The sequence below is a fragment of the Amia ocellicauda genome, chromosome 16, assembly GCF_036373705.1.
Source record: "Amia ocellicauda isolate fAmiCal2 chromosome 16, fAmiCal2.hap1, whole genome shotgun sequence".
Taxonomy (NCBI): domain Eukaryota; kingdom Metazoa; phylum Chordata; class Actinopteri; order Amiiformes; family Amiidae; genus Amia; species Amia ocellicauda.
The window spans coordinates 8642641-8655556 of record NC_089865.1 but is presented as its reverse complement, the minus strand read 5'-3'; the positions used below and the strand labels follow the sequence as shown (position 1 = coordinate 8655556).

The window sequence follows — 12916 nt, the reverse complement described above, 5'->3', positions numbered from 1 at the left end:
AAAGCATTCTGGCTCTAACTGCCTCATAAATTCTGTCTTCACCATTTAAGACTCCAGGTAAGACAGAAGATAGTTTAGCCTTGGGCATATATAGCAGAAACACAGATAGAGTAATTATTATGTTCTGAAACTTAAATTAAAGAAAATAACTAATTCCTACAGGCTTAAAGCTTCTTCGATATTAACTTACATTGTTTGCATTGTTTTGTAAACAGCTGTTTGCTGAAACTAAACATCTGCATCAGAAAGGTGATACTAATATTACTGTCACTATTGTTCTGCCACGTTCAGCAGGCAAAGTGGAGTTCAGACGCTCTAACCAACTGTTGTTTTTAGGTATAAAACTGATGTATGATGAATTTTTTTAATAAAATACATAAACAGCTACCAAATATGAGTATAAGTTTTATACTTTATGAGTATATAAGTTTTAATATACTACTACTACAGCTGCAAATTATAACAGGTAAAATGGTTGTGTTAATGCAACTTGCATACAAAAATTGAAATGTAAGATTTACAAATGAATGTTTTCACAGCACACTACTCTGTCTAGTTTCAAACACAGGAAATGGCTTCCTAATGGTCACTTCCCAGCTAAAACAATATTAAAAAAACTTAATAATAGGTCTACGGCTCAAAGGAAACACTAAGACTTGGCTGTTTATGTTACTTGGACCGTATCTCACAATGCTACCATAAAGTTAATTGAACATGATCTATATTGTGAAACCCTTTTCCAAAAGCTCCACTTAGATAAACATCCTGATAATAATGAACTGAGCAGCAAGTTTGAGAACAATCCCATTATATTATTTTGAGGTCAAGTTATCAGAGCTTCACCTTGTAAAGCATTGATTGTTAAAGGATCTTGTAAACAAGAGTTATTTCCTGTCTGCATTTGTCAATGGCTTTACCCTTTTACCCTTTCAAACCTTTTTTTTTTCCCATGCAAGCTGACTACAGGCCAATAGAAAAGTAATCTCCACTGTTTGATTAAACAAATCTGATCACATAATGTTCAGTTAAATTAAATGACAAGAATCATAGGGTTATATTTGCTGAGAGTAAAAGTATTTACTTCATAGGCAGCTTCAAAAAGCCATTAATTTAATAGTAAACCCACTGTTACTGACAGTAGGAAATTATATTTGGCACATTTATTTTTATAGATAATGAAACGACCAGAAAGAGGTGTGACTATTAACAAAACTAATTTGGTGTCTGAAAAACATTAATTAATAATAATAGCAAGGTAAAAAAAAAAAAAATGGATGCAAACTTTGTTACTTTATAACATGTATGCATAAAGATCTATATAGAACAGAGGAACAAAACAGAGGTACATCTTCAGAGAACTGATAAGATTTAATGGAGCTCAGAAACCTTTGTTGAAATGCCTAGAGTCTCAAATGAACACTGAATCAAAAGCCTAATAAAAGTGTAATGAACACAATAATGACACCTTCAAGGGGAAACAGATGAAAGAGTGTCAAAACACTGGTAAGTGCTTAAAGTAAAATACACTGTATATAAATGATTTACTTTTAAACATGCATTGCTTAAATAACACAATAGAACAAAGAAGATTGCAGATTCAAAAAATATATTTGTATTGGCAAATGATGCTGCTAAACACTAAAGGGCAGAAATCCTAGAATATATGCAGCTGTGCATTTTCACAATGGACTAAGAATGAAATGTCTGAGCTATTCCAACTGATCACAGCAGAGTAACACTCATTTAGCATAATCAGTAGCCACTGGGTTAATTATGTCCTATGATTTTCTATTGTTCTGTACCATATCATCATCATTTGTAGCACATCATTTGCAATCCTGGTGCCTTTGTTTGAATTGGTAACATTTGTTTGACATCTTTGCCCATACCATTATGTTCTGTGTGTGGTAGTTGTGAATGTCCATTTGCTATACCTGTATAAAAGGTTTTCAGATGATGAGGTATCTCCTTTAGCAGTAATACAATTCTGCCCTTTTGGTTGAAGGCTTTTCAAGTGGCTGTTAAGAACCAAAAGCACTAGCCTCAGTTGGGCTCATTTGATTGTTAATAGCACAATATAACTTTTGCAGTTAAAGTCGGTGACGGTCTTATGCTAATAGAACCAACCAAGGCATTTCCATGTGAAAACCTTACTAAGTGTTTTTAAACTACCTGACAGTTGGCAGTCCAACAAAATGCGGTAAAAAAAACAGTTATCTTTTATCCTTGCTATTTTGATTATGGGTAGTTAACACCTTTTTACCTTGGAAATGCAAATGGCACCCAAATAAATAGATATATGTCCAAGGTCATGTGAATGCATAAATCAATGAGGAACTTTATAAAGCTGAAATTATCCTCACTCTCAGCCATCTCTGACACACAATTCCTGCACACCACAACATTTTATTTAATCTAGAAATTGTGTGTTTTGTATAATCACATTGGATCTCATTTGAAGTTTATAATTAAAGATATGAAAGCAATGTTTTATTCAATAAAACAATTTCGGGAGTAAGGGTGTTGATCCCATATCACAGTAGAGGGTTCATATAAACCTAAATAAAAGTGAAATTAAACACCTTTGTTTAGGTGTCAGGATCCCAAATCAATTGATTATGACTAGATGCTTTTGGAAAAATTGCTTTATGCTGGGCGTACATAAACAATTTATATGTAGACATGTGCCTGTCATTTTGGAGGTTATCAAAACTATATAAAAACTTGTATTTCCTGAATGTATCAAAAGCGCAATAAGAATTGAGCTTGTAACACTCAAGACAGATGGTATTAAATGTCGATAATAATAAGGAATGTATAATACTATTAGGGCTGTATAATTAAAACAGTTGCTTCTATGCTAGAGGTCTCAAGGTCACTTCCTATGATACTTCAGCTTGCACATTTTTGGAATAAGACTGGATCAGATGCACTTATCTGGCTATCCTGATATACTATCCTTAATATATATCTCACACATTGATTCATTTATAAGAACTAATTTTAGTTAGTCAGTGCCTATAGATTTTGTTTTGAAAAATGTATATAATCCTTACTTCAACAGCTTGAAACACATGAACTGGTATTGCTTTCCAATCTTGCCAAAGAATAGTCAACACTTGTATACGGTGGTTACACCAACTGTTGAGTTTCAAATCAGATAAACCAAACCTCCAGGGAACCCCCTTTATAGCCAGACTTTGTGTCATTGTGTCCTGAATGAATATGAAAGACGTAAGCAGCACAGATGTTCAGATCATAGCACGTCAGTTACATTTCTAAAAATCCCATCTTCAGTAGAAGTAGAAGTAATTATGGTTTCATAACTGGGAACTTTGTTTAGTCACAAATGCAAGATTTCTATTCTGTGAGAACAGCTTTTTTCTCTTGTAGGTCTTAGGATTGTGTGCATAAAGTTGGGCTGAGGACACTATGGTAGCTTTATTAAAACAAAGTACACAAATTGTTTTAGGAACATTATAGATTTTATTATTTATAATAATAATTTGAACTGTAGAAGCAGCACTTGTTACAAATTTAACTTTAACAAACAATTCCAATCAAAGTTTTCCATCAAACATTCAGTGTATACTACACATCTTAAATAAATAAAAGCTTATTTTAAACATACATCTGTAAGTGCTAATAGAACAAGAAATGTAAAATAACTTATGTACAGAATGTATAAAGTGAACCTCATGTATATTACTTTTGAACTTTTCAAGCACAGCATGTTTAGAGCCACACCTGCCAAATACTTGATGGACAATTATCTTTCTTTCCCCCTTTTTTTAAGCTTAAGGCTTCAACTTCTGAACAGATCAGAGAACAGAACAATTATTTATTAGACTTTATTAATGGTGGACCAATCAATGGCCTACAGGGCCTGCCTGGAAACCCTTCACTTTTAGTTTTGCAATAATACAATAAAAAATTAAATAGAAAACTTCTGAAAACAAAAACAAATATATATATATATAAGAAAACAACCAAATGGAAAAACAAAAACAAACAAACAAACAAACTATATACAGTTAAAAACGTAGTTAGTCCCTTTTTCACAATGAAGCTTAGGTCTCCTTAATTGCAATGCAAGGTAGTATATTCTGCATATGACCAAGTGTCTGTTAGCTTGAATGGAAACTTGAGGACTCCGACTCTGTGGAAACAGATGAAAGTCCACCTCTTTTTTTGGACAATATTTTCAAGCTTGAACCTCTGCTGACTGTCAAAGCATTCCTGGCGGATTTCTTGAATTTAACTCCAAGGAAAGCATACAAGATAGGGTTCAGGCAGCAGTGGAAAAAAGCCAGTGCCTCAGTGATGGAAATCCACTTCTCCAATCCTTTCTCCAAACTGCAGCTGAGCTGGATCACACTGAGCAGGTTCAAAGTGTCCACAAATACAGTGATGCAATAGGGCAGCCAGCAGATGAAGAACGTGAGGATGAGGATGATGGTGGTCTTCAGAGCTTTGCGTTTCTGATGGCCCTTGGAGCCCTGGGAGAGCTTTGAGATGATAATGCAGTAGCAGGTCAGAATAATCAGACCTGGCAGGACCAATCCCACAAAGATGTGCTGAAATCTGAAAACCGTCATCCAGATAAGAGAGTTAGCCGGGTAGATGCGATTACACATTACCCTGGAGCTTGCATCACTCACCCTGGCAAACACCAGGTCCGGAAGAGTGAGGAGAATAGCCGGCAACCACACGCCTACATAAATCACTTTCTCTGCCAGCAGTTTTCTTGGAGCATGGCTATTGGTGGCATGCACAACTGCCAGATAACGGTCAAGGCTTATGAATGCCAGAATAAGGACACTGCTGTACAGATTGACAGTGTAGACAGCATGGACAGCAACGCAAAGGAAATTACCAAAGAACCAACTGCTCACTGCATCTACAGCCCAGAAAGGCAGGGTTAGGACAAACAGAAGGTCGGCAATGGACAGATGCAGCCTGTATTTGTCTGTCATGGTTCTTGACTTTTTCTGATAGCCCATGACAACAACGACCAGTCCATTGCCAATAACACCCATGATAAAAATGAGTCCATACACAGTGGGCAGGAAGATTTTCTTGAAGTCATCACTGACGTCTGTCCTACAGGGCTCGGTATAGTCGGCCAGATCCCCCGAACCGGACTCCTCCACAGTGCTGTTGTCATCGGCGAAGTCCACCACATACATGCTATTCTGGAGAAGAAGAAAAAGAAGAAAAAAGCACACATCAGTTTCATATCAAACATTCCAAATTGTCTCTATGCTTCACACATCGCTTTTGCTTAATGCACATGCACAAGATACACATGTATGCACGGCTAAAGCTAGAGAAAAAGCCCATGTGGTTATTATTGTACATTCAAATAGACTGCAGCCCTGGCGCGACACAAAACTTGATGACAAAATAGTGACTAATTCTAGACTTGACAATTATATATTGAACTAAAAGCTTCTCATGCATAGACTACCAGATACATTTTAAAATGCACCGTATTCAGTGCAGCAGCGCAAACAAACACAGTGGCACTCTCCAGATCATGTTTAGAAGTATTTCGGTGTAATTCAATCAATACAAATTAATCCCAACCAGCAGTACTTCATTTTAGAACCCAAAAGTTCATGCATGCTCTAAAAATACACAACAGAAACGAAACTGAGCACCTGATGTCCCTTTACAATGTAACCAAAAAATCCAATGTGGTTAACCTGCACCACAGTAGCAGCGCACCTTTATTCTAATAAGATGCAAAATGATCCATTCAGTTTTACCTAGCCTATACCCGAGTGAGGTACACACAAGAAGCACACTGGAAATGCACAGTATGAGATGTTACAGTCTACTTACATCATAAAAAGCCATGGTGCACACAATTTGCGTGTTATTTGTTGTCTGTTATCTCGTCCGTGTGAAAGTCTACCAGCTTTGAGACTCTTTCAAATAGTGCCAGAATAAGTAGCTGAGCCGCGGCTCCTCCCACAGGCGGGGTTTTCGTGTGACGTAGGCGATTTCTAAGTTTAGCCCCAACATATTATTTTTTTCGGCTGTTTTTAATGTGGCCAGTCCTGATAGCAGGTTTGTTGCGACTGCTATTGTTTCTGTTCTTGGTTGTTTGTTGTGTTGTGGGGATGCGTGCATTTTACTAGGCAAACTAGGCAGCCTGCATGAACATCACGTACCACGGTGAACAGGTATTAGTTTGGAAACCCTGGTTTTTCATGCAAAGTCCTCCAAGCACTTTTATTTGTTACTAAATAATGTAACATCTTAACATTTTTGAATCGAACATGGTTGCCGCAAAACACACACGCGATTGGTATATATTCGATACATCCACAAAATTCAGGCTATTTTAATATGTATTAATAGTGAAATGTGGTGCAAACTGGATAGACTTTTCTTCTTAAGAAAAATGAAGACCATGCATTTAGTGGTATTATTGGATATGTGAAGATCAATAAATATTCCATATTTGTAGCTGGTAATTTCTGCTGCTTGAAGCAAAGTTCAGCACTGCTTTAGTTTCCAGAATCAGCAAGTTAAAACAACTAACATCTAAATATACAATGATGATATTATGATATTATGTACTGGCAGGAGATTGAAGGGAGTTATCTGATTATGTGAAGTGATGAGAACAAGACTTAACAGGAGTTAAAATGCTTACATCCAAACTGGAAAACAACAGGTAAAGAGTGTGAACTGTTCCTTTTTGCTTAAAACCTTAAACTGAGTCCCCCCCCCTCCACCATAATCTCAGTCCGTCATCATTGAAATACTTTATTGTTCCATCACTTGTCATTTCAAGAAGATTTATTTCAAGGCCTTTGTAAGGTTTCTCTGGAAATATTTTCTTCAAGTTATATTCGATTCCAAATTCTCCAGCTTTGGTTTTCACTCACACGAATGCCTGTCATCACATTACCCCTGTTTTGTCTACACTCCACTGACCCTAAATGCCCCTAAGGGTTTGGTACAAAATCCACTTGCTTACATGATAGGGTTCTTGTGGCTCTGTGCATCCCCTCAGCCTCTGTCATAGGTCATGCCCTGTGCCCCTCGGAGTCCTGCCTTCTGTTTGTCCCTGCTTTCTAACTCCTTTTGAAGTCTGCCCTTTCAATCATGTTGATCCTATTTAATTCCCTTCCAAGTCATATGGGTATAAATGAGATTTACCGTATTTAAGTGTGTCCTTATTGTTGTATTCCTATGGTCAAGCCTCTTATGATATCTCTTGAAATTGCTCAAAAAGGCTTGAATCATTTGGCATGCAGTAGAAATGTGAGATTATGGATTTATTGATTTATTCCATCGAATATACACATGTGTTTGGGTAGGAATGCTAATATTGTAATGTGTTTGCCTATGCAGCAGTATCTCAAGGGAATATCTCTCAGGGTTCTTTGTGGATAGGAAAGAATACAGTTACCACTTAGCACATACGACCCTCTGTATATTCATGTATTTACTTGCTTTGTTTAATTAGTAGAAATGTAGGGGAGGATTCTGAAGTGATGCTAATGAGGAAATGCACACAGGTGGGGAGATGTGGATTTATGCAAGATGCATTGCGGATCTGTGAAGGTAAGAGTAATTGTTTGTGGGTAAAGGATTAATTTGATGTCACCCTTCTTTTATACACAATTTTATTTTCGATTGCCTAATGACGGTAAAGGCATATTGAGTTTGAGTGTTTCGGGTATAGATATTTATTTCAAATTCAACAGGATAACTTTTATGGGTCCCTACATAATTAAATTGCAATTACTGTCATTTTTCACCTGCTGCTTTGCAAGTCTCTTTCTTGTTTTTGCATTTCTGTTTCCCCCCATGCTGAATAGTCTAGCAACAACTATCTCTCAGATGTTTTTTTTCCCAAAACAATGAGAAAACAAGAACAAAAACAGCCTGCGTGTATGATTTGTTCCACCTACAAAAACACAGTGGTTAAAGTGACACAATGGGGGAGGGGGGTAGCTGTAAAGCAATTGATGGAATTCAACTATCGCCAGTGGTGAAACTCATTGTGAACTCACTGAAAAAATGTATTTTGTGTTTTAGGAAGAGTCTGCACCTAATATAGTAGATACCTTTTTCATGGGGTATGGCTATGCTACTCTTGACAGGAAGATGAACCTGTATTATGTGAAATAAACAAGAAAGCATGCATAAATGGAAATAATATCCTTATAAGTTGACCAGGTGTCCTATTACAATTCAATTAATTATTGTTCTATTATTTTCTCTGAATGTTTCTCAGAAGTATCTGTCATACTTTTTAAATCAATGTAAACATGCATGTGGGTTCATATGTATTATGTATACAAATATTTTTGGTGACAGTTGCATGTTTAATAGGAGATCTGAGATTTTAGGATGAAATACAATGCTGGTTTTGCAATTACATATTCAGGGAAACACTTTTAATTCTTAAAGGCTGATGTGGAGCTAAGACCATCCAAAGCACTGTAATCTATGCACTTGAGTCTGAATACAAAAGAAGTGTTGGCCACTTTAGAATACAAATCAGAAGTGTGAAAGAGTGGTTTCTGGGAATTGTACCTGTAGAGCAGTCAAGAAGAAGAATTGGTATTAAAATGAAGATAAGGAATGTGCCTAGATAAAGCAGCGAATGTGCAAAGACCCCCCTGGAGTGAGGGCTAATAGTTGTTTTTCAGTTAGAAACAGTTCCAGAAATTCTGCAAGTTACTTTCTGTTGATTTTTTTTTTTTAAGACGGTGCATCTAATATTTGTTTGTGCTCAAATTCAGCATGTCTTTGTTCATATGTAAAGGTCACTTGTGGGTAGCTTTGTCTGCAATGGAAAGATGGTATTACAGCCTCTCTGTCAGACCAGTTCTCAAAGGTGCAGTAGCTTTTTGCTTTGTCTATATGTGAACAATTTAACCCCTTGCTCAATTAGGCAAATGTAGAAAGTTTAGATGAGGGGTATGATCATTTTTGTCAAGCAACAACAGCTCCTGATATCTTTTGTCAGTAACTAAAATCTTCAGCTTTTTTTGACAACTTCCTATATGTGATTGCATAGGTAAAGGGTTGGAATACTGTGTCATTTTTATTCTTCAAGGTCAAGATATTCATGCAAGTCAGTGCAATAGACAAGTGGATACAATTTATTTAAAGGGGGCAGGATGGGAATGAAGCAACAACATAAACCAACACACAAGCAAAATAGAGCTTCAAGCTGTCAATCTGTTTGTTTATAATAATACAAATAATAATAATAATTTGATTATTTGTATTAGAGCTACATATGTTTCTTTTTTAAAGTAAAGATTGAAAATGAAAGATAAAAAGTAGACCTACATTGAATGGAAAGTACCTTCTGTTTACATGCATTTTGTTTTTACTGGTAAGCCTTTATGTTGGTGACTTACTGAAAACATAATTTTATTACACATAGCATGTAAGAACATTTTACACTCCATGGGATGTTTCACATTATGCATCTCATTTTAGGAGTTTCTTATATTTGTATGGATATGTATTAATTAAGGCATACATATGTACAGTTTACTTGATTGATCTGAAAGATAAGATTCTTTACAATTCTCCTTGTCCTCTTCAATTAGCCATAGCAATTAAAGGCAGGTAGAGTGGCACCACTAATCCAAGGCTCTCAAGGTTGGTATTCATTGCTTTTTGATGTTCTGGAAAGAGCAAACAAAGGTGTCTGCAGAGTGTTTTTCTCTCTGTATCTTAAGCTTGGGTAAACATACAACCCGTATCTGCTTACACACTGGATTGTATAGGACCCTTTCCAAAGTCTTACTTGAACAGATCTAAATCGACGTGCTGTTCTATGCATTTCAATGGTCCATTTAATGTTATGGGTGTGGGTGGCTGTTTCAGAATTGGCAGGAAAAATGACAATTAAACTGTGATTAAGGTGTCTTGTTTTAGCCTGTTCTTGTTACAGATCTGAGAAAAGTCACTGTCTCCAGTGTATAGGATATTGCATCTGTGCTCTCTAGATGGTTTCGGAGAAGTAAGAAATTAAAATAAAAGTTAAAAAAAGAATTCATGTTAGGGTTATTATTTTGACACAAGGAATTTGTCAGATATGCTGACAGGTATACATAGGAGGTATTAAATGTTGCCAAGGTCAAGTTGGTTTAAAATCACTGTAACATGTGCTACTGCCCATGATAATACTAACCTAAAGGGCAATGAGTTCTTGAGTATTTTCCCTGTCCAGTTCTTCGCTCTGAAAGCCCCATAATGTAAGTGAAAATGCTTTAATAGAAACTGTGTTTAAAGAAAGCCAAGGGATTTGAACAATGGGTTGCATGAGGACAAAGGTTTGCTTATCTTGAAAAGGCACCTTCTGAGACCTTCCTCTGAGGATCTGGGGGTAAAGTTGAGCTTTATCTAAAAGCCTATGTGACATCATCAGTCATGCAAACAAAATAACATAAACTGTAATTGTTTTAATTATGTTAAATACAACTTTTTTGGCATGATAAAAAAGGTTCTGAAAATGTAAAGAGCTAGCATGTCATAGCAATTTTTGTTTCTTAAAATTATGGATTGCCCAAGCCCCTGGATAATATTCAGTTATGAAATATTCTTCTCCTACACCCTACTTAGTGATGTAATCAACCCACAAACTGGTGAACAGTCTCACAATGTTCTAATATCTTTTTATGCCTTAATCCTTTGTTTCTTAAGACCACTACGATAAGATTTGTAAACATGTTACTTGTTAAATGTTGAGCTGAATGTGAAGTAATATATCAGACCTATGTCAGAGGAGTATGTGCATCATTAATAGGTTACTTGTTGAACGTTGCCGTGGGAGCCTTAGGGCCAAACAAGAATGAAGAGATTTGAACATCAATTTAACATGACCCCATTTACAACCCTTTAAGTTTCAGTTTGTTCAGAAACTTAAGATAGGATGCTTTGCTACTGCTAATACTTCACAAACTGATAAAGTAGTATCAGATCAGATCAGATCAGAATCAACTTATAAGTGAGATCTTAATGCTCTGCAATTTAAACCAGAACAGAACCATATTTGGAGGTTCAAATATATTTAATCCTCACTCAGAAAAATCCTCAGAAAATAATGATGTGACCCAACAGATTTGTATATTGCAGTGGGACAACATTTTGTAATTTACCTTTACAGTTATTAAGTATGCTTGGTTTGCATGAAATATACACTTGCAACATTGTGTGTGATTTTGTGTGGGTGTAATGTGGTTCTATGAAGGCTTTCTCGTTATATACTTGAAATTGTATTATAAAGTCAAATTCCAAAAGGCAAACAAATGGAGATGGTATACATTTCATGCCTTCTGTTTTATGATACACCCTTCCCTAAAACGTGATGATTACATATAACCTTACTTTGACATAAATAACAAAACCAATACTGAACACAGTATACGTGTGTGGGTACTTTTTATTTAAGCTTTCAGATGGCAAAGAAAACAGGAAATAAACCGTTGGTGCTAACACATCTCTGACCTGTGACGACAGCATCACGTACCAGACAGGCGTTCAAACACCCCCTATCAAAAAAAAAAGAAGAAAAAAAAAGCGCGGGCTACAATTTAAATATGCTTCCTCTGGACTGTTAGGGAAATTCGGATTAATTATTGGCACTGAGCCCATGTTAACCACAAGGATGAGTTGAGAAACTGCAGTTGAGTATTAAAATGTATGAGGGAAGGGTGTTTTCTGTGTTTTGTGATTAATGTACTTTGGGTTTTTTTCTTTTTTCTTTTCTAACGTCCAAATTGTGGTTTTGTGAAACATAGTAGTACAGTAAATGAGTGAAATATCATGTGTCAACCTGCACAAGCTTGAACTCAATCCACTAAAATGACTTAATATGGAGATCTACGTTTGACATTCATATACGTTATTAATCCTTCAACGACTACCTTTTTTTTTTTTCTTCAACTTTTTGCCTGAAACGGGACTTAATAGAAGTAGGGCACTACATATCTTGATGTATTTTTACAGTTATTTACAAGAATCCATGCAACTTTTGTTAATTGAAGTGTATTATTTTAAGTTTTTCACTGTTTCATCGCTGTGTACATGCAGTATATGTGGTCATTGGTTTCCTGGAGCATTTTGGAATGTAAAATATGACACGTTTGCAGAATTGACATTTAACAAACTATTATCAAAGAGCAACGTCAGTTTAGAAACTTGCACATTAAACTTGCTCCATTGTGTGGCAGAGATCATGTGACCATTGCTGAGCACAACAGAAGGGAGTTGAAAAGAGTAAACAGTACTCTTTGCCATTCACTGGTTTGAAACTACCCATATGGCAAAACAAGTATTCAAATAGAGAAGGCCCCTACAGACTATGGGGGGCACACTTAGATTGATCTTTAGGCAGAGTTCACTCAGCCCAGAACACAGAGATATTTAAAAACAAAAGGTGGTAGGACAACCCAGCTGTCAGGTAGACAATCCAGAGGAATATCTTTCTTGTGTCATCTATCAGCCATTTGTCTCACAGTTGCAAAGTTAAGATTAATATTTGCTGATGGTTGATATAAAGACATTTCATATTATAATACTTCTTGTGGAAACTCTTACTTAGACATACTTTTAGAAAGGGAGAAACTAACAATAAGCAAGGGCATGATTTATGTTAGTTTATATGTTATTGCTTTACATATAAAGAGTTTCATGTGATTGAAATAATATTACAATGTTAATTTTTAGATAACAGTAAAGAAGTAAATTTCTTAGAAATATATGTCTGATAGTCAATGTAATGTGGTTATTATCATAAAGACTCAAGTACAGGCAGATTTTAGTCTACATGTTTAGTTCAGTGATTTATTTGTTCTTTCAAGATAGTACCACTTGAAGGACAGGTAGATTTTCTTATCCGAAGGTAAATGGCAGGAGAACCTTCAAA

General features: G+C 35.9%; 1 protein-coding gene across 1 annotated transcript; it reads right to left on the bottom strand.

Moving 5' to 3' along the window:
- Nucleotides 1-3463: 3463 nt before the first annotated feature.
- LOC136711625 (C-X-C chemokine receptor type 4) lies at nucleotides 3464-5937 on the bottom strand. The gene is made up of 2 exons (XM_066687992.1): nucleotides 5848-5937; nucleotides 3464-5195 (listed from the first exon to the last, which is right to left on the bottom strand). The coding sequence occupies exons 1-2, from the start codon at nucleotides 5860-5862 to the stop codon at nucleotides 4128-4130; spliced, it is 1083 nt and encodes a 360-aa protein (XP_066544089.1). The 5' UTR covers nucleotides 5863-5937; the 3' UTR covers nucleotides 3464-4127.
- Nucleotides 5938-12916: the final 6979 nt, after the last annotated feature.